At 42.6% G+C, this 20,678-nt stretch overlaps 1 protein-coding gene across 1 annotated transcript in view; it reads right to left on the bottom strand.

Annotated features, from left to right (window-relative positions):
- The window catches only part of LOC139381937 (storkhead-box protein 1-like), a 42,395-nt gene extending 22,660 nt beyond the window's left edge, over positions 1-19,735 (bottom strand). Inside the window, exon 1 of the mRNA XM_071125817.1 lies at positions 19,227-19,735. Within this exon, the coding sequence (XP_070981918.1) occupies positions 19,227-19,602 (376 nt within the window). The 5' untranslated portion in view covers positions 19,603-19,735. The remainder of the gene's footprint in view (positions 1-19,226) is intronic.
- Between the last annotated feature and the right edge of the window lie 943 nt (positions 19,736-20,678).

Here is a 20,678-nt window from a genome sequence, read left to right as displayed (position 1 = left end):
CACTAGAAGGACTTTCCCTCCCTGTCACAGTGAACCTGGAGACTGATTTAAATCACTAGAAGGACTTTCCCTCCCTGTCACAGTGAATCTAAAGACTGATTTAAATCACTAGAAGGACTTTCCCTCCCCGTCACAGTGAACCTGGAGACTGATTTAAATCACTAGAAGGACTTTCCCTCCCTGTCACAGTGAAGACTGAAGACTGATTTAAACCACTAGTAGGACTCTCCCTCCCTGTCACAGTGAACCTGGAGACTGATTTAAACCACTAGTAGGACTTTCCCTCCCTGTCACAGTGAACCTGGAGACTGATTTAAACCACTAGAAGGACTCTCCCTCCCACTCACAGAGACACTCAGTGAATCATCAGATGAATGTTGACTGAATAAAAATCGACATAAATCTTACCAATGTCTCTACAATGTCACCGTTGTTACAACCCCTCTCTCTTTCACACACACCCCACAGACACACACACACAGTGATAAATGGTGAAGGATGCCTGTTGTGAATTTTTATTGCCACATCCTCCCAGACACTCTTCTATGCCTTTTTGTCCTTGCTGGGCTTACAGGGCTCCCTGCCACACCCTTGTGTGTGTGTGTGTGTGTGTGTGTGTGTGTGTGTGTGTGTGTGTGTGTGTGTGTGTGTGTGTGTGTGTGTGTGTGTGTGTGTGTGTGTGGTGTCTTTACGAGCAGAGTGTCGGTGGCCGTCATGGAGGACACAGATGTGGAGCCAGCAACAGTAAAAACAGACCCATAAAGACACTGAAAAGAGTCCTTTACGAGACCAGCACAGATGTGGAGCCAGCAACACATGCATTCAAATCACTGGAGCCATTAACTTCTATACTCCATCCCAGTCAATGTCATCCCATCTCAGCCTGTCTCTCTCTGGGGTCTGCCCTTGGGTTCTTCTTATCTCAGACACCAAAGGGCACATCTCAAGAATCTGAGTGACTTCCTCTCCTTATTGATGTGAAAGAGCTGGATAAATGAAAGTAAAATCCCAGTAGACATCATCCACCATACTGCTTCATTTACCCTGTTTTCAAATCATGTTGAATAATGTAGTGTTTCATTTATTTATTTTTAAGAAAAAAAAGGTTTTCTTAAGGACTGAAACAGTCGGAATCATTTCTGGAATTTTCATATATGACAAGCAAAATGGCCACTACAGAAGTGAATGATTCCAACCAAATGATATCCACATTACTGAGCCATAAAAAGGCAACAATCAGTCCATGAACACTTTGTGATGACTTAACAGCTCCATTGACTTCCAGCAGTAAACTCAGCCTTCCCTCCTTCCCACCCCTCCCTATGGGCTTAAGATAAATATTTCAGTAGAAACTTTACTATCTCAGGGCATCAGTGTTTAAACATAAAGTAGAAGACTTAAGTGGGAGCAAAGGGCAATGTTATGACTGAACCCTCATAGTAATCACAGCTTGAGGAAATGGCTGTGCTGGCAAAGTGGTATGATTACTACAGGCTGAAGTATGAGGAAACAGGCCATAGAATATCTAATCATGGGTTAAGTAAAGCTGTGTGAAGGTCCATTCATCTTGGATGAAGATTTTTCAGGGGCAGGACAGGAAAACACAAAAGAGAACGAATATTTACCACACATACAGTACCAGTCAAAAGGTTGGACACACCTACTCCTTTTTCTTGATTTTTACTATTTTCTACATTGTAGAATAATAGTGAAGACATCAAAACTATGAAATAACACATATGGAATCATGTAGTAACCAAAAAAAGTGTTAAACAAATCAGAATATATTTTATATTCTTCAAAGTAGTCACCCTTTGCCTTCCATGACAGCTTTGCACACGCTTGGCATTCTCTCAACCAGCTTCATGGGGTAGTCACCTGGAATGCATTTCAATTAACAGGTGTGGCTTCTTAAAAGTTAATTTGTGGAATTTCTTTCCTTCTTAATGCATTTGAGCCAATCAGTTGTGTTGTGATAAGGTATGGTTTGTATACAGAAGATTTTGGTAAACGACCAAGTCCATATTATGGCAAGAACAGTTCAAATAAGCAAAGAGAAACCACAGCCCATCATTACTTTAAGACATGGAGGTCAGTCAATCTGGACAATTTCAAGAACTTTGAAAGTTTCTTCAAGTGCAGTTGCAAAAACCATCTAGCGCTATGATGAAACTGGCTCTCATGAGGGCTGCCACAGGAAAGGAAGACCCAGAGTTACCTCTGCTGCAGAGGATAAGTTCATTAGAGTTACCAGCTTCAGAAATGGGCAATTAACTGCACGTCAGATTGCAGCCCAAATAAATGCTTCACAGTTTTCAAGTAACATCAACTGTTCAGAGGAGACTCCGTGAATCAGGCCTTCATGGTCAAATTGCTGCAAAGAAACCATTACTAAAGGACACCAATATGAAGAGACTTAATTGGGCCAAGAAACACAAGCAATGGACATTAGACTGGTGGAAATTTGTCCTTTGGTCTGGAGTCCAAATTTTAGATTTTTGGTTCCAACCGCCGTGTCTTTGTGAGACGCAGAGTCAGTGAACGGATGGCTCCCACCGGGAAGCATGGAGGAGGAGGTGTGATAGGGCTTTGCTGGAGACACTGTCAGTGATTTATTCAGAATTCAAGGCACACTTAACCATCATGGCTACCACAGCATTCTGCAGCGATACACTCCCACTAAGCGCAAACCAGATGGGATGGTATCATTTGTTTTTCAACAGGACAATGACCCAAAACACACCTCCAGGCTGTGTAAGGGCTATTTGACCAAGACGGAGAGTGATGGAGTGCTGCATCAGATGACCTAGCCTCCACAATCACCTGACCTTAACCCAATTGAGATGGTTTGGGATGAGTTGGACTGCAGAGTGAAGGAAAAAAAGCCAATAAGTGCTCAGCATATGTGGGAACTCCTTCAGGACTGTTGGAAAAGCATTCCAGGTGACTACCTCAAGAAGCACTTTTTTTGGTTACTACATGATTCCATATGTGTTATTTCATAGTTTTGATGTCTTCACTATTATTCTACAATGTAGAAAATAGTAAACAAAAATAAAGAAAAACCCTTGAATGAGTAAGTGTATCCAAACTTTTGACTGGTTTGACTGAGCTGATTGAACTGGAGTTGGAAGTGTATTTGACTGTTATTGAACCTTGTTTGTCAGCGCTCTGCGATTCAAAACTAACAGCCACAAGGAAACTGCTATAGTTTTCAGTCTGGGAGTGACAGTTGACTTTCAGTCAACACTCAGGTAGTGGGTTGTTGCCTTTCTTCATGATTGTAACCTATCACCAGCTCACTACCTCTGTTACATAAGAAAGACACAGACTACACAGTGAGATCAGATGGACGTTTACCACAGTGGGGAAAGGTGAAAGGTCATTAAAATAGGATACATGGGCGCTGTGGAAGGAGAAAGCGACCTGAATGTAATCCTGAGAAGGCCTTGCTGTCATGGACAACACCAACAGACAGACAGTAGGAGCTTGGGCATAGCCTATTTGTCAAACTGACAGAGACACCCACGGACGGCGTTAGCTATCTGAGCAAATAGTGAATAAGCCAGAATAAAAGACGAGAAAGCAGACTGTTTATGGACGCCCGGTTCTTACTCTACAGCCCTTTCAGAATCAAAGCAACATTTTAACTTTTACTAAAAGTTATTAGGTCATTGTTTCAAGCTCTGACTGGGAACAGAGGCACACTTTGTTAGGAGTTCCATCACCATAGAAACACATACAGAACTGTGCCACACACTCTGAGTTTACGTCAGATATCAAAAGGATGAAAAAATCTATCCATCAACACAAGATGCCTTGCACTGACAAAATCTCAAAACCAATACATTATTACATTTACACTATACCAAAATGATGTGGACACCTGCTCGTCGAAACATCACATTCCAAAATCATGGTCATTATTATGGAGTTGGTCCCACCTTTGCTGCTATAAGAGTCTCCACTCTTCTGGGAAGGCTTTCCACTAGATGTTGGAACATTGCTGTGGGGACTTGCTTCCATTCAGCCACAAGAACCGGTGCCCCCGCACATTGACTCTGTATCAGTACCCCCTGTATATAGTCTCGCAGTTGTTATTTTACTGCTGCTCTTTAATTACTTGTTACCTTTATCTCTTATTCTTATCTGTATTTTATTCAACTGCATTTTTGGTTAGGGGCTCGTAAGTAAACATTTCAGTGTTGTATTCAGCGCGTGTGACTAATAAAATTTGATTTGAAGAACATTAGTGAGTTCGGGGACAAATTTTGGTTGATTAGACCTGGCTCACAGTCGGCGTTCCAATTCATCCCAAAGGTGTTTGATGGAGTTGAGGTCAGGGCTCTGTGCAGGCCAGTCAAGTTCTTCCACACCGATCTCGACAAACCATTTCTGTATGGACCTCGCTTTGTGTATTGGGGCATTGTCATACTGAAACGGGAAAGGGCCTTCCACAAACTGTTGCCACAAAGTTGGAAGCACAGGATTGTCTAGAATATTTTTTGTATGTTGTAGCGTTAAGATTTCCCTTCACTGGAACTAAGGGGCCTAACCCGATCCATGAAAAACAGCCCCAGACCATTATTCCTCCTCCACCAAACTCTGCAGTTGGCACTATGAATTGGGGCAGGTAGCGTTCTCCTGTCATTCGCCAAACTCCGATTAGTCCGTCGGACTACCAGATGGTGAAGTGTGATTCATCACTCCAGAGAACGCATTTCCACTGCTCCAGAGTCCAATGGCGGCGAGCTTTACACCACTCCAGCCGATGCTTGACATTGCGCAAAGTGATCTTAGGCGTGTGTGCGACTGCTCTGCCATGGAAACCCATTTCGTGAAGCTCCCGAACAGTTCTTGTTTTTCCAGAGGCAGTTTGGAACTCGGTAGTGAGTGTTGCAACCGAGGACAGATGATTTTTACGCGCTTCAGCACTCCGCGGTCCCGTTCTCTGAGCTTGTGTGGCGTACCACTTCCCAGCTTAGCCGTTGTTGCTCCTAGATGTTTCCACTTCACGATAACAGCACTTACAGTTGACCTGGGCGGCTCTAGCAGGAGAGAAATTTTACGAATTGACTTGTTGGAAAGGTGGCATCCTATGACAGTGCCACGTTGAAAGTCACTGAGCTCTTCACTGAGTATGGGATCCCCATACTTTTTAATATATAGTGTATGTTCTGAAGTCTCAAATATATGAGTTATGAGTCTGTGAAGAAAACATCTAACCACATTTGTTGAGCAAAGACCCAGACATCTGACTTCATACAAACAGACACACTGTTGTATAGAGATGCCAGAGGTGCTTTTCGGCATTAAAAAGAACAGTCAGTGTAGTGTTTCACGGTATATCGGTACCACAGCAATATCACAGTACCAAAACACCACGATACCTATGACACCAACATTTTAGAATACCATAGTACAGTTTCATATGATACTACCGACTTTTTCAGCCCTACCGATCTAAAGAACCTGCTGTCGCCTGCTATAACATGTTTATAAAGTCAGTTGTGTTTATAAATTCAGTCGAATTTAAGTAACAGCCACTGTTCTCTTCTATGGGCAGAGCCAATAATATCCACTTCATCCCCTACCAGCCCTCAAAGCCAATTTATATTTGATCCGAAAATGTGGTCGGAGGCTCCGTATGGATGGTGTGACCCATTCGCGGAGCCTTATGAGCCATGCAGAAGCCAAATTGCAGAGCTCCGTACTGCATCGATGTGCGTCTCCAAAATGTTGTAACAATGCGGAGGGCTCCGTATAGCTCCAGAATGACCGTGCAGCGCCTTTCACTGACCTGCTTCTCTCCGTCTGCTCTTCATGTGCGTCTATTCCTCTGTCGGTTTAAAAACATAATGTAGGAGTGATTGCGAGCGGGGATGCAGACCCAGATGAGTCTTCTGTTGTTAGATTTGTACATGTATTACATTGGAGCAGCGTGAAAAGAGAGCAATGTTGATAGGCTACATTGTAACATTTCACCGCATGTTATACCCTAGAGCACAGGCCAGTCTGAGTAGACTACGCAAGTTTACTGTCCTGCAGCCTCATTGTCAGAGGGGGAAGAGTCTGTGTCACTAATTCTGTGACACAACATTATGACATGTCTTCAGGATAAGAGCTGTGAAGATGCTGACCTCCTTCTCGTCAGTCATCAACACACTAAGGGATGATTTCCTGGACCTGGATGATGTTTAGGCCTCCTCCTAGACTCCTCCTCCTGCTCTAGACAGAACGCTTATTCCTCACCGCATACGGAGTTTTAGGAAATGGGCCAATAGTGACCTGAATCCTGACACTTCATTCCCCAAACAATGAACCTTGTAATGTTCCTAGGAACCAGACAGAGTAACCAGGTGTTAGACTGAAGAAAGGTAATAATGTAACAGAGAATAAGCCCCTATTTGGCCCGGTTCCCAAAGTGCTCACTGTAACCCGATGCTCAGACAACTTTTAGATCCCTCATCACTGTGATACATTGACCATGGAGGCAGGTAGCAGATAAACATGTTAACTACATTCCAATGTTTTTTTTTATTAAACAGTGGGAGGAAGGTTGGCATTCGTTTCTAAGCTATTATGTGATATTATAAAGGGACGGAGCATGGTTTAGACCTAGTCATTAAAATGGCATGTTATGGTTAGAAAGCACAGTGCTTCTGTCCTCTATCCTGGCTGTCTAGTGACCACCAAGCCCAGAGGAATGCAGAAGACTTCAGTTTCACAAGCTTCCCTTCCCTGGGAAGTTTAGAAGTTCTGGGTGTTTCCAGCACGCTCCACCCAAGGAGCCTTAACCCCCATGAGATTGAGTGATGGTACACATACACACGGACACCAACATGTGTGCATACACACAAACGGATGCACTCACACACACGCGCGTGCACACACACGCTCGAAGCCTCGAACACACATTCACGAGCATGCACATACATACATACATACATACACACAGGCATGCAGACACACATATAAACGCATGCACACACACACTCCTACCCTTACCCCTGGGAGAGAGGAATGGTTTATAGTACTCCCACCCCCTCTAATCAAGAGTGATGGTGGTGCGTGGGTCATTGAGGCCAGATGAAAGCCATTTCCTCTCTAGTCTAACCAGAGTATGTGCAGTAGGCCTTGCGGAGAGACGTCTGATGCGCCAACAAACTGAACCAAAGACAAAAACCGTATGTTTCAATTCATTCTTATCTTCATCCATAATATAATAATACCAGGCCGTGTTTCTATCTCTGCGCATGTGTTATCAGTGTTATATGAAGCTAAGTCAACGTCCCCTCAGGAAGCTGAAGCTTCAATAATAACAGAAATACTAGAATACTACATCACCTGGTGACTTCTACCTCTGACCAGCAGTGAGAGAATAAGGTTCAAATCCAATAAAAGCAGTCGACACACACACACACACCCACAAACCATGCACACACACACCAGTGTGAATAAGCTGAGGGGTGCAAGATCTGTGTGTAATTGTTGGCTGTGATCCAGTGTTGTGGGTAAACTCTACAGGTCACTAAATGACCCAGTCTGTATGATTCTCACCTAGGGAGAGTTTCCTGCTGAATGGGAAGAGGATGTAGCTAACAAACGATCAGGGACACCGAGGGGTCATGTTAGAGAATGGAGGGTGAGGTTGTCTTTTCCTCTCTGGACTAATAATAAAGCAACTGAGGAAATAGCTATCAAGACACCACATACACACATACTTTCTCCTTTTTCCATTTCTCACACTGTGGGGTCCATGACCAGGACACACAGAGAGTGAGAGCGAGACCCATGTCTAACAGCATCAGGTCACACTGGACTGGTAGCATGAAAGATGGAGCTTCATAAAAAGGCCTTTTTTCTTTGTAAGAACGTCACTGGCCCAGCCAGTCTGGCTGAATCGGTGGACAACAGGGAATAGCTAGGCCTATTCTGACAACTCTTGGAGGAAAATGGTTTGTGCTACTTCATTATTCAAATCCAACACATTTCACCATTCAGTGTGCTTAAACGTTTGTCAAGCCAAGCTACGGCTGACTGGCCCTGTTGAATGCAGAGTCCGACCACTTGTAATCAAGCCTCATCTGCACTCAGAAACACTACCTCTGTACTGTGTGTGTTCTTCTACAGGGAGAGAGTGTGTGTGCGTTCTACTTCCTTTTACAGGCACATGGTGGTTCAACTGGGCTTTATCTGTATATGAGGAACACCTAGAAACACAGCATGCACGCAAGCACAAACAGGGCTTTTTCTGTTTAAGAGGAATATCTAGAAACATAGCACGAACGCCCGTGCACACACACAGTCTGAGGATGGAACACCTGGAGACGCTGTGATTATATGAGCCGGTTGCCTTAACTACAACCCCAGTTAGCCCAGAAGTTGCCACCTTTGACCTTAGCTGCATGATCACGACAGGGTGCCCAGGCCACGTGGCAATCACACACATATGCACAAACACACACAGGGTGGGCAGTTTAACCCCAGTAAGTCGAGGGGATGTCATGGCTAATAAGCGGACATCTGGTAGAGTTACGACCATTAGTACAGCTCCGAATCTCAGACCAAACAAACCAATGAAATCAGACTCCCTATGTCTTAAAGTATACAAGCACTTTCATCTCCAAGATGTGAAGAAAAAGGACAAACAGAAGTTCTCTGTGTTCAGATAATGATTGATTCAAGAGGGAAGCATTGCAGAAATGATTGGAAGCAATGCATACATTTGTGTTGCATGTGTCCTATAATTCTACATCCTCTCATCAACTCAATTTATAGGCCTAACCCAATACTTCTCCAATTACGTTTTTTCTTCTTCATCTATTTGCATTTTATAAGGTAAATAAATTGAGAACACAATATAATTTACAACGACGATGTCGAGAAGAGTTACATTGGATTGAATTACCCAATTGGAAGCTCCACATTCAAATTCAATACCACGACACTGACAGTGACGACATAGTCTCTTGTACCCTTTGACAGTGGAGGATGAGGGTTAAATTGTGTCGGAGGACACAGGATACCTCATTACACCACAGGGCGACTCAACATTAATGTCTTACGTGCATATCCCTCCGCCTGGCTGTAGCCTCGTACCAGGAACTATATCCAGAATGAGATGCCTAAATGACACCCTATTCCCTACATTATGCACTCCTTTTGACGGGAGCCGTATGGGCCAAGAACAAAAGTAGTGCACTATAGGTAATAGAGTGCCATTTGGGACGCATATTAGCCTTCTCAATAATGCAGAGGCAGCTAACAGTCATTGTGATGGATGAGGGAGGCCTCTTATTTCACCTGAGGAAAAGAGTTGAACAACAACTAGGTTCTTCCATGACAAGGCTATTAGTATTATGACATAACAAGACTGATGAGAATGCCACTCCCCCATAGTAGAATAACAGTATAGCCTAGGACATCTATTTATATGGTGTCACCATTCTCTCAAAAGACCTTCCTTCCAACCTCATGCTTTACTTTACCACAATTGTTCAGGAACCTGAAGGCTTCTGTGATCAAATGTTTTTTTTTTTTTTACAAGTTACACAAAACTGTATGGACAGAAAAAACAAGTGTCAAGACCAAACAGTTCCCATCCCACCCTCCACCACAAGACTTCCCCAACCCAAAGTTAGATTAGTGGTTCTCAATAGCAGTCTTTTTAAAAAGTCATACGTTGATGAAAGAGTAAATCTGTTCATTTCACTCGCCCCAGATTTGTACCTTGTCAGTTCGGGGGTTTGAACTTGCAACCTTCCAGTTACTAGTCCAACTCTCTAACCACTAGGCTACCCTGCCGCCCCAAGAATGAGGAGCCTGCCAATGTGAGGCTACAGTCAACAACAAAAAATGTGGCTGCTGTTAATTCAGCCAGCCAAATACGTCGCTATTTGACAGATAAGTCTACAGTAGTGTCATCATTTAACAATAAAATGAATGGTGAACATGGTACATTTCTACCCATTATGTCAGATAGACAGGATGAGACAACAGAAAAGTCAAATCCCTGGGCACTCCCAAACCAAACTCTGGTCCAAACCAAACTCTGGTCCAATTACTCACAATGCTACATATGGAAAGGTCTTTCTTCCATGACGTATGTGAAGGGATAGGTTTATGAGTCTAATGCCAGTTCTAACCACTCTTCTGCTCTCAGTTGAACTCAGAAAGCTCTTTTCACAGAGCTCAGTGAGCTCACTTGCTCTGTTTTTCTGACAAACATAGCTGTCCAATCATTCAATCATTCCAATAAAACCCTCTACAGTTTCTACTCTTTGTATAAAAAAATCTGTTCATGATTTCATAAGCCTTGAGGCTAGCCTGAGGCTATGAGAGAGAAAGAGCGAGACAGAGAGAGATGAGTGTTACTCCAGCGTAGGAGGTCAACTCCAGTACCAGGGGGGGTCCATTCCCAGAAAGACAAAACAGAGCCTGTTCATTCTCCAGCTCACCCCCATCCCTGTTTCCTCATTCCCTTAACACATCAATCCTTCACCCTCACCACCCACTCCCTCCACTCATCCCCTCCAAACACCCCTCCTCCTCAATCAGTCACCCAAACCCCTTCATCTCCTCACCCATTCCGTTCAATGTCCTCCTCTCTCCCCTCATCCAAACAGTGGTGGAACCAGTAAACCATCAGTCTTCTGACTGATTCTCACCTTTCCCTCTCTCTGTCGCTCTCTCTGGGCTAAACTTCTCCTAAAAGTTATAATAAGAGTTATGTTACTACCAGTAGATTAGCTAAACCCACCACTGCACTGAGGTTTACTGTCATCTCGAGCTCTCAATTAGAAAAGAGATGGGACTTTGTGTTAAACAAGGGTTAGGCCATATTCAAAGAGGGTTCTTGCTAGGGTTTTTGCGCAGTGTCTTAAGAAATGCCTAAAATAGGCTAATCAAATAGTTTGGTTAGCTGGTAACGCCATTACAAATCCTACCACCCAATTTCCTCCAGTGAATAGAATGAGAACAGCCCTCTCAGTTAGGAAAATTGCATTCTAGTCACATTCAAAACATAGGAAATTGTCTGGTTAAAAACCCCATAACAAATTATAACCTGGAAAAGGTCAGAGGGGGCATTTCCAAGTTGGAGCTGGCGTGTTGAAGTCAATGTCAAGGTCTTTCTCAGTGTCTGTTATAAAGGCATCAGGCTTATATAGTCCCTCGCTGGCCATAAAATGAAAGGACATTAATCCTGAAGGACTGGGGTTGATAGGGTGGCTCTGGTTGGCAGCCAATGGAGGACTGATTCACTGCTAACCGCCTTGTAGTGAAAAGGCAGTAAATCAACCTGCAGGGACTAATTTCCAAACAAATCCCTATCGAGTAGAATCAGTCTGATCAGAAGGAAGAGAAGGGTGTGTGTGTGTGTGTTTGTGTGCACGTGTGTCTGTCAGTCTGCCTGTGTGTCACTATGCATTTATGCACGCCCATGTGTTCGTGTTTTTAGGGTGTGCATAACAATATCCTTGTCCCCCATGTGGTGAGTGTGTATGTGGGAGTTTGTTGTGAGTTGAAGCTTATTAAAAGGCGGCTACAAGCTCCACTCCATTGATCTACATGCTTGCGGGCATGTGGGAGGAGATGTTTTTGGGGGCAGCGGACTCTTTCCGTTGCGTTCCATCCAGTGAGGAAGTCCGCCTTGTGGAATGTATATTCACTAGGGGGTTTGGGGAGGAACTCTAGCTAGTGACAGCATTTGAACTTCCGGATCCGGTGTTACATGCCTGTTTATAAATAGTAGCTAGCTGGCTACATGTCAGGCTAGTCTGGTCTATGCTTTACAACGCTACTTTTTAGCCACAGAAGATGAAGCAAACATGTCTCTCTATGAATGGCAATAGACTGAACTACTCAGGAGAATAAAAAATTGCTGACAAAATGGCGAGTTCATCCAATGAAGAGAATACACGAGCTGAAGAATACACGTCTGTTGTTCAACCTATGTGAAGCAATGATGAGGAAAGACATTTTCAATACTTTCGGATGTCGGATGCCAGATTTGACCACTTGCATCAGCGACTTCCCCCTAACCTCTAGCACGAGAGAACTCACAGCTTGACCGTCATTGCTTCAGGAAGGCTGTCTTTGACACGTTTTTTTTTTGCCAGTGGCAGCACACAGAAGTGTGCCACGCAATCTGGCATGTCCTGAAGGAGGATTTTGTTGCTTATCCCTCTGTGGCAAAAAAATGGGCTTCACCATGGTCGACGTGAACGCATAGCCGAGAGGGAGATGCAGGAATCTTTTCCCGAAGCAAGTTGAGCTCCCAACTCATTACAGGCCATCTGCCACTACCAAGGTTAGAGAGCTTGCCGGGGACCCAAACACAGAGCCTATGTTTTCGTGGAAGATGAGGCATTCCCTCTGATGGTAAATCTAATGCGACCATATCCAGGTAAGATACGCGTAATACATGTGACTGTACATATGTGAAAATTATTGCATGGACGTTGTAATTATATGCCTCACATAAATGTGATCTGGCATCCCAGTAAGAGGACAGGGGCCTATGTCCAAAGCATTGCCTGCACAGATGTTACAGTACACATTTGGCAGCCTTCATGTTCCTGTTCAAAACTAATAGAAAAGCTTATTTTATTCAAAGATTCTTCTGGCTTTAATGGCGCCAAGAAGATCTACAACTATCACCATTCAATAGCCAGAAGAATTTCAGAGAACTGCTTTGGGGATCCTTGCTGCAAGATGGAGGATCCTGAGACGAGCCCTTGAGGTTGCCCCAGCTGTTCAAGTGCCTTTTCAGGATGCTGCGATCACGTGTGGCAGCCTACAGTAAATGTTGGAGTGTGGTTTGGAAAACGTGTGCACATACACTAAGTGTACAAAACATTAGGAACACCTTCAGAACAGTCGCTATTCGTCGGGGCATGGACTACAAGGTGTTGAAAGCGTTCCACAGCGATGCTTCCCACAGTTGTGTCAAGTTGGCTGGATGTCCTTTGGGTGGTGGACCATTCTTGATACACAGCAGTGTTGCAGTTCTTGACATAAACCGGTGCCAGGCGCACCTACTACCATACCCCATTCAAAGGCACTTGAATATTTTGTCTTGCCCATTTACCCTCTGAAGGGCACACATACACAATACATGTCTCAATTGTCTCAAGTCTTACAAATCCTTTTTTAACCTGTCTTCTCCCCTTTATCGACACTGATTGAAAAGTTGTCTGGACTACGAGGGACCTCCGCCGACGACTCAATCTGCACCCATCGCATCATTGTCCATAACAAACAGGGTAGGCAGGGGTATTAAGGGTGTGCAACATTTATGTTCTGTTAAATAAATAACATTTTTTAGCAAAGAGTTTTTAACAAAGATCTTTATCGAAAACGTGTTGTGATTGGCGCTCTGGATTTTCTACACTGCATTTTTAAAACAAAAATAGCAGAAATGTGCTTTAGAAATAGCAACTTGGATTAAATATGACGATGTTTGCCTTTCCGTGCTTTGTTTAGCCTACTACTGAATATGGTGCAAATGTATGCTCAGATATGTCAACTTCATGTGAAGAAGCACAATGATTTTCGGCACCTAAACAGGTAAAATTATTTGTCCGCTGGGCATTTCATGAGTCGAATTTATCCCATTTTCTATCAGACATATGAGGATGAATATTACATATCATGTAAGGATATCTATTGAAATTATGAAAAAATAAATAAATACGGATACATAAATGATTAGGTGATGACTACTGATATGATACATTTCTGAAACTATATGTAAAATATATGCATCTGCCTAATTATAAAGGCTTAGATATGTCAGCATGTTGACACATACCCTTTCCAGAGTTAGAATATTAGACAAATATGTAAGCGGGTGCACACGCATCAGATGTGTGTCTTGAAAATATCTCACCTCAGATATCTCCCTCCCTCCACTCATATGGTTTTGCAACTCCGGGAGAAGAGGAATAGCAGAGCGGCATGCACAACTGCGTATGGGCTCATCTGGAAAAGAGAGGCTATGTGTAGCTAAAGAAGCAAATTCATATCAACCCATCATGTGTTTGTCACGTTCTGACCTTTATTTCCTTTGTTATGTATTTATTTAGTATGGTCAGGGTGTGAGTTGGGTGGGCAGTCTATGTTTGATTTTCTATGATTTGGGATTTCTATGTTTCGGCCTAGTATGGTTCTCAATCAGAGGCAGGTGTCATTAGTTGTCTCTGCTTGAGAATCATACTTGGGTAGCCTGGGTTGCACTGTTTGTTTGTGGGTGATTGTCTATGTTAGTGGCTTGTGTCAGCACAGGTCTCATTTGTAGCTTCACGGTCGTTATTTGTTTATTGTTTTGTATGCAGTGTTCAGTACTTTCTTTATTAAATATTCACTATGAACACATACCACGCCGCGTTTTGGTCCTCTGATCCTTCTCGCCTCTCCTCTTCAGATGAAGAGGACGACCGTGACAGTGTTGGTTAAATAGTAAGCCCAATGTTGCAGTAATGTATCATCACCAGCCAATGTGATCACACTATTGCACGCTTTCTCTCCTATCAAACACCCACCAGTTATTTTGGCTGAAGACAGATAGCCTACTAGCAATTTGTAGTTGCATGCATATTAACCCATCATTTTCTTAGCTAAATAAGGGCCTTTAAATATTTACCTGTTAAGTCAGGGGGAAAAAATGAAATGGCAGTGTGCATTAGAAGCCATTGCGTGTCCCATATGGACCCAATATGCATAAATGTATACAAAATATATAGAGACCGGTTCAGAACGGATCCAAGGACAACTAGACCCGTTCCATATATACCTGATCGGATTCAGACTGGTCCGATCCAAGTGAGGGAAGCAGCAGAAAGTACATTTTTAAGCTACTTTATTACCCAGAGCTGATAAAGCGTGATGGGAGAAGAGGTAGAGAGAGGTGACACTTTAGCAGGGGCTGTAGGCCACTGTGAGTGTGAGCAAGTGACATGGGGAACAAGGAGGGATAGACAGCAACTAACCAACCCGACTCACGCCATAGTAGACTAATAGCTGCCATAGCTAGGTTATTTATCATCCAATATGAATATGTAGTAGCTACCTGTCTTGAACGCATCAAACCGGGAGAAGCTAGTTAAACTAGCTAGCTAGGCCTACAGCTACAAACAACAACTCAGAATATAAAGTAGCGACCTACCTGTTAGGCTACAGCGACCAAGAGCTATCATTCTTTTTCTTTTAATTCCATCATTTTAATTTAATCTTCCATTGATGAGATATTTCCTAACTTTTGCCCCACATGAAGGCTCTATGACTGTAACAACTGCTCTCACGTGGCGCATCTCAGTGCAAGAGGCGATACTACAGTCCCTGGTTCGAATTCAGGCTGAATCACATCCGGCCGTGATTGGGAGTCCCAAAGGGCGGCGCACATTTGGCCCAGCGTCGTCCGGGTTTGGCCGTCATTGTAAATAAAAATATGTTCTTAACTGACTTTCCTAGTTAAATAAAGATTCAATTATTTAAAAAATTAAATTCCTCTTTGATGACTTATGATTGGACGACAACAACAACACTGTGAAAAGCAAAGAGCAGCAACATAAATAACAATTTCTCTCTCTCTCCATCTCTACTGTTAGCAGTCACGTTTGGATCTGTATAGGTCCTTCCGAACAAGTCAGTTAAAATTACACATACAGAGAAGCGTGACAATCAGATCAGATCCGACTCATGACATAAATTAGAATTCTGCATCTGGACCTGCTCAGGTCCCAGATATTCGGGTACAGGTGGATCCGTGAAGACTTCTAGTGTGCGTTCCCCGGGCTAGGTGCCATAGAATTTCAGTGACAATAGACGAGAACAGCACAAGGACAGAACTACATACATTTCAACCATTTCCTTTAAACTTTGAGAGTGATAAGGACAAGTTTAATGTCAGACAACAACAGAATGTTCATTTATTTAATGCGTGCCAAAGCTGGTAAAAGGGGAAGTTTTATACTGAGGCATTGGCAGGATGTTTAAACATATTAGCATATGCATGCCTCAGTTGGCCAAAATAAAAGTACAGGCGTTGTTACTGGCAATACCATTAAGATATACAGAAAAAGGCGGCAAAAAGTTGACATGGTAAAATTGGTAGATTTTCGTCATGGTATGTATGACAGGGATATTTCTCTCTATTTCTGTCCTATAACCTGATCATACCATAATTGGGTCCACACAGAGGTGTCATTTACACTTATTATACAACCCATGAGATCATGTCATACATATATGGATGTTCAAAACACCATGCACAATATAGCTGCCTGAAACTGATTTTAAAAAATATAGCTTTCTGAAAGTAATAAGAGAGAAGCCTATTTAAGGTTGTACAGAAATTTGTAAACAGGCTTTGACAAACATACAGAATGTTTCAACGTGAAAGATGACACTGATTGGTCAGTCAAAAGTCTGCAGAAGACTACCAGACAATGTTTATTAGCAAGCGGACGTTTATTGGACATCATGGCTGAAGCTTTGTGACAAATACAATAGATAGTTTACCAATCACATAAATTAAACAGACAGGGTACCCATAGCCTTGTGATGTAGGGGTGCTGAGGGTGCTGCAGCACCCCCTAAAAAATAAGAATAAAAAATATATATAAACACTTGTTTTTTTAATCAATATTTTTCCACAAAAGTAGTGCACTGGGCCTATACTAGTATTAGCGGACCAATATAGACATTTGTAGTGGAGGCCAAAAAAATGACATAGGTGCAAAGTCATGGGCAAAGACACAAAACATCCACATCAAATTAAATGTTTTTCTTGATCAAATAACATGGAAAACAACCACTTTTTGTGAAGTATTAGTGAACCACTTAATTACTATATTGTACATAGGCTGGTCATCTAGGTTTGTACCTGTAGACTTTCCATTACCATGTAGAAAAACAATGCACAATACAGTAATTGAGACATCAAGTGGTTTGTGGTGATGTGGCTCAGTTGGTAGAGCATGGCGCTTGCAATGCTAGGGTTGTGGGCACGCCCGGCACACTCATTAGGCGTCCGCCTATGGTGGCAGATTGACGAGGGCGGCATTTTCTGAGCTAAACTGACCAAGACACACCTCCAACAACAACACATAAAACCTCACACAATTCTGTCCCAAAACAATGACAATTTCTCAACCAGTGGCATAAGGGCTTTTTAGGTGAGCGTAGATTCTGCCCTGTGATTAGCAGTGCCCACTTTGTCAAAGGAAGTGCAAAATATTGTCCATTCTCAGCATGCCTCTTCGGGGTGCTGATGGAGAGACGCATCGCTGTGGTGCTCCAGCAACGTTCCGTCAAAAAGATCATCCAACATAAATCATGTAGCAGATATAGGATATAGTAGAAAGAGTATGTGGCCTTTTCTGTAGCCTACAGGCTGGAGATAAAATGTATGACAATGTAATGAGATGGACACATCAAATAGCCTAACCTAAATGGTGCCCAATCAACAACAAAAAATGTGCTGTCATGTTCCCACTGTGGAAACACATTGCAAATAGGCTCACGATAACTCCTGATTAAGTTGGGTATCAACATCCGAAAAATAAGTATTTTCAACTTTCATTCAGAACCAAAATTGAACCTAACTTCAACGTCTGGAAAATATGTTTTTTTACACGTCTTTTCAACATCATTTTGCTTACTGGGGATATTTTTGTTTTGCGGGGCAGCATTTTTTAGTCTCGTTTAAGGAGGCAGAACAGCAAGGACCAGCCCTGGTTGTGGGTTCAATTCCCACTGTGGACCAATACGAAAAAGGAATGAACAGACCATTTCAGTTTTCACATAAAAATAAGTTCCATTTGCAAAGTATTTTAAGAAACTGGAAAGCATATATCATGCAAGTATTTTTATATTCCACAAGTATTATCAGATTAACTGTTTTGTACAGATAATTATCAGTAATGTACAAATGCTGTTAAACAGTCAAATACATTTAGTTTTTTTAAAGTCACACTGGGCCTTTATTAGTCCTGTATTAGAAACCAATATATATATCTGTAGGGCGGCCAATTTTTTTATGCATCCCCCAGTCGGGAAAAGAATCGCAGCATCCCCGCCCCCAAACTTCATGCAGCAATGAGGGTACCCAACTAAAGGTAGTTAGCGCCTATTGATTTTTTTCTTTAGCGCCTATTGATGAATGCATCTACTTCCTGGGAAATGTTATTAAGAGCCCTGACGCTTGCTGTAAACATGAACACGCAACGCTTGCTGTACAGTTTTTTAAACATAAGGAACATATCTTTCATATCATCAGAAATCATTTTCACACAAAAAAAATACGAGTTCGACTACCATTATGAAAGCGGAATAACTAGCTTGCGCCAAACACCTGTGTGTAAGCTAACTCGAGAAGTGTCGTTTGGTCAAATGGAGGCACCCATAGCTGTATGGAACTGTGCAAAACTGCTACAGTAAGTGTATTTTGCGTGATCTATTGTTGTCTTTACCTTCTTGCCCTTTGTTCTGTTGTTTGTGCCATGTTGTGTTGCTGCCATGCTGTGTTATGTCTTGCTGCCATGCTATGTTGTTGTCTTAGTTCTCTCTTGTCGTGATTGTGTGTTGTCCTATATTTTTATTCCCAGCCCCGTCCCCGCAGGAGGCTTTTTGCCTTTTGGTAGGCCATCATTGTAAATATGAATGTGTTCTTAATTAACTGACCTGTCTAGTTAAATAAAATAACAAATATTTTAAGGATTCTTTCTCGTTGATGAAAGTGCCACATACTGTATGCTTCGAAAGGCGTATCGCAAGCGATGATTATTGACGTTTCGAAACATTAAAACACAGCTTCGGGATTGTAGTTCACATGAGCCAGTCGTGGGAGAAATAATCGCTGAAACTGTAGGGAGAAGGCAGAATACCGCCTGTTGATCACTCGCCCATTGACAGTTGCTCAGGCTTTTATTTTCATTAGCCTACATCCAACACATTTTCTCTCTCGAGGCTGAGTGCTGTGTAAACAAAGTATTTCCCAAAGAGTCCCTATATACATTCTGGAGAGTGGGGACTCAAGTCAATACTTATCAATGGGGTTAGATAATTTTCGTATGGAAGAAAATCATCATTTATTGTGCGCCATGATGGCAATGGCCATTCATATATGTTTTGTTGCACAGGCAACATGTTCTCATATGTAATCTAAAAATAATCAAACAAAGTATAAATAGTAATGGTAGAATAATAATTCCGGCACATACCCACTGCTTTGATGACAAACCCTTTGGGTGACCTCAGCGCTCTGCGCATCCAAGCTTCCCTCAACACCTCTAGGTTGTTGGCATTCCCATGGACGAACAGGACCAAATTCTCCATCCATCCGTGGAAATAAACTTCAGCTACTGCTTTCACAAGTCTTTTGTTCCAAAAACTGCGCAGATTTTGCGCTTTGAAATCCGTAAAAATCTCCTGACCACTCGCACTGTTCACGTTGTATTTCCCTCCACCGGTGATTATCGAGCTCTCCTCTTCCTTGCAGAAGACCAGCGCGAGCGAGGCGGTCGACAGTTGGACGATCCGCTGTTGTTGTGACATTTTTGTTATCGCCGATTCGCTCGATTCTAGGAGAAATATCATGCTACAGACATCATCACACAACGAAGCACGTATTTCCCACCCTAAATACCCTTGGAACGCTAGAATTTGTAAAACATTCCGACAGTGTCCGTCAGAGCTGTGCCAAGTGATCTGAGCGGAGCGCAGACTGTGGTAGTTTCTCCTGCTTCCAAGGTAACCAGTGGTGAATCTGGCAGAGGAGGCGGAGGGATCAGCTAGTTGTGACAGGGCCAATAAAAGTAGTCTTAGGTTGGCTATTGAAGTGCAATTCAACTGGAACTTGACAGACAGGTGCGAATCTCGATTTGTACCTATATACTGTCTATGGCTTTTACGCATTGGCATAATAATAATGCGCATATTATGTAGGCTAAGGCTGTCCTCATACAAGAGAGCACTCTAAACCCAAATACACTTGCCATGTTGCCTATAATACACCTCTTACAATGTAAGTATTTAATACATGTTACACAATAGCACATTAATGTCTAATAAGAGCTGGTATCAACATCATATTCTGGATGACATTGAAATTGGGCCTACCAAGGGGTTTTTCTGAAGTCAATAATATTCAACAGTTCTTAGTCATTTAATTGTGTAGGCTCCATAATAATATCATGAGTGCAAGACTTTATGCAAGAAGAGATATGTACAAATGCCCTTGCTCACAGAACACATAACACAGATCTTGTTTGTTCAGAATACATCAGTAGCGCAGGGTAAGTTTTGGCAGCAGACCAGCTCCAATGCTTCCTTGTAAAACACTTGGTTCCTGTTCAAGGTTTTTCTTATAAATGGTTGCTACATCAGAAAGAACATGGGATAGTTCAGAGCCAGGCTTGAAAGCAACTTTTGTTGAAGGCTAGATCCTCTACATAAGAATAAACTCACTAGACTGTGCTGCTCGGAGGTTACTTGCTTCCAACAGACAAATAATTTGATTCCGATAAGAACATTTTTGCAAAATGGTGCCATAGTTCTTTAGTTTTGCTACATGGAACGTACATGCAATGCCACAGGTTGCAAGAAAAACTAACTCAGTGGCTCTAATAAAAGTTTGGTAACCCCCGCCCTATATAGATACTGTAGCTACAATG

Source organism: Oncorhynchus clarkii, chromosome 23 (assembly GCF_045791955.1).
Source record: "Oncorhynchus clarkii lewisi isolate Uvic-CL-2024 chromosome 23, UVic_Ocla_1.0, whole genome shotgun sequence".
Classification (NCBI taxonomy): Eukaryota; Metazoa; Chordata; class Actinopteri; order Salmoniformes; family Salmonidae; genus Oncorhynchus; species Oncorhynchus clarkii.
The sequence above is the reverse complement of the archived record's forward strand: the minus strand, read 5'-3'. Positions and strand labels throughout refer to the sequence as shown.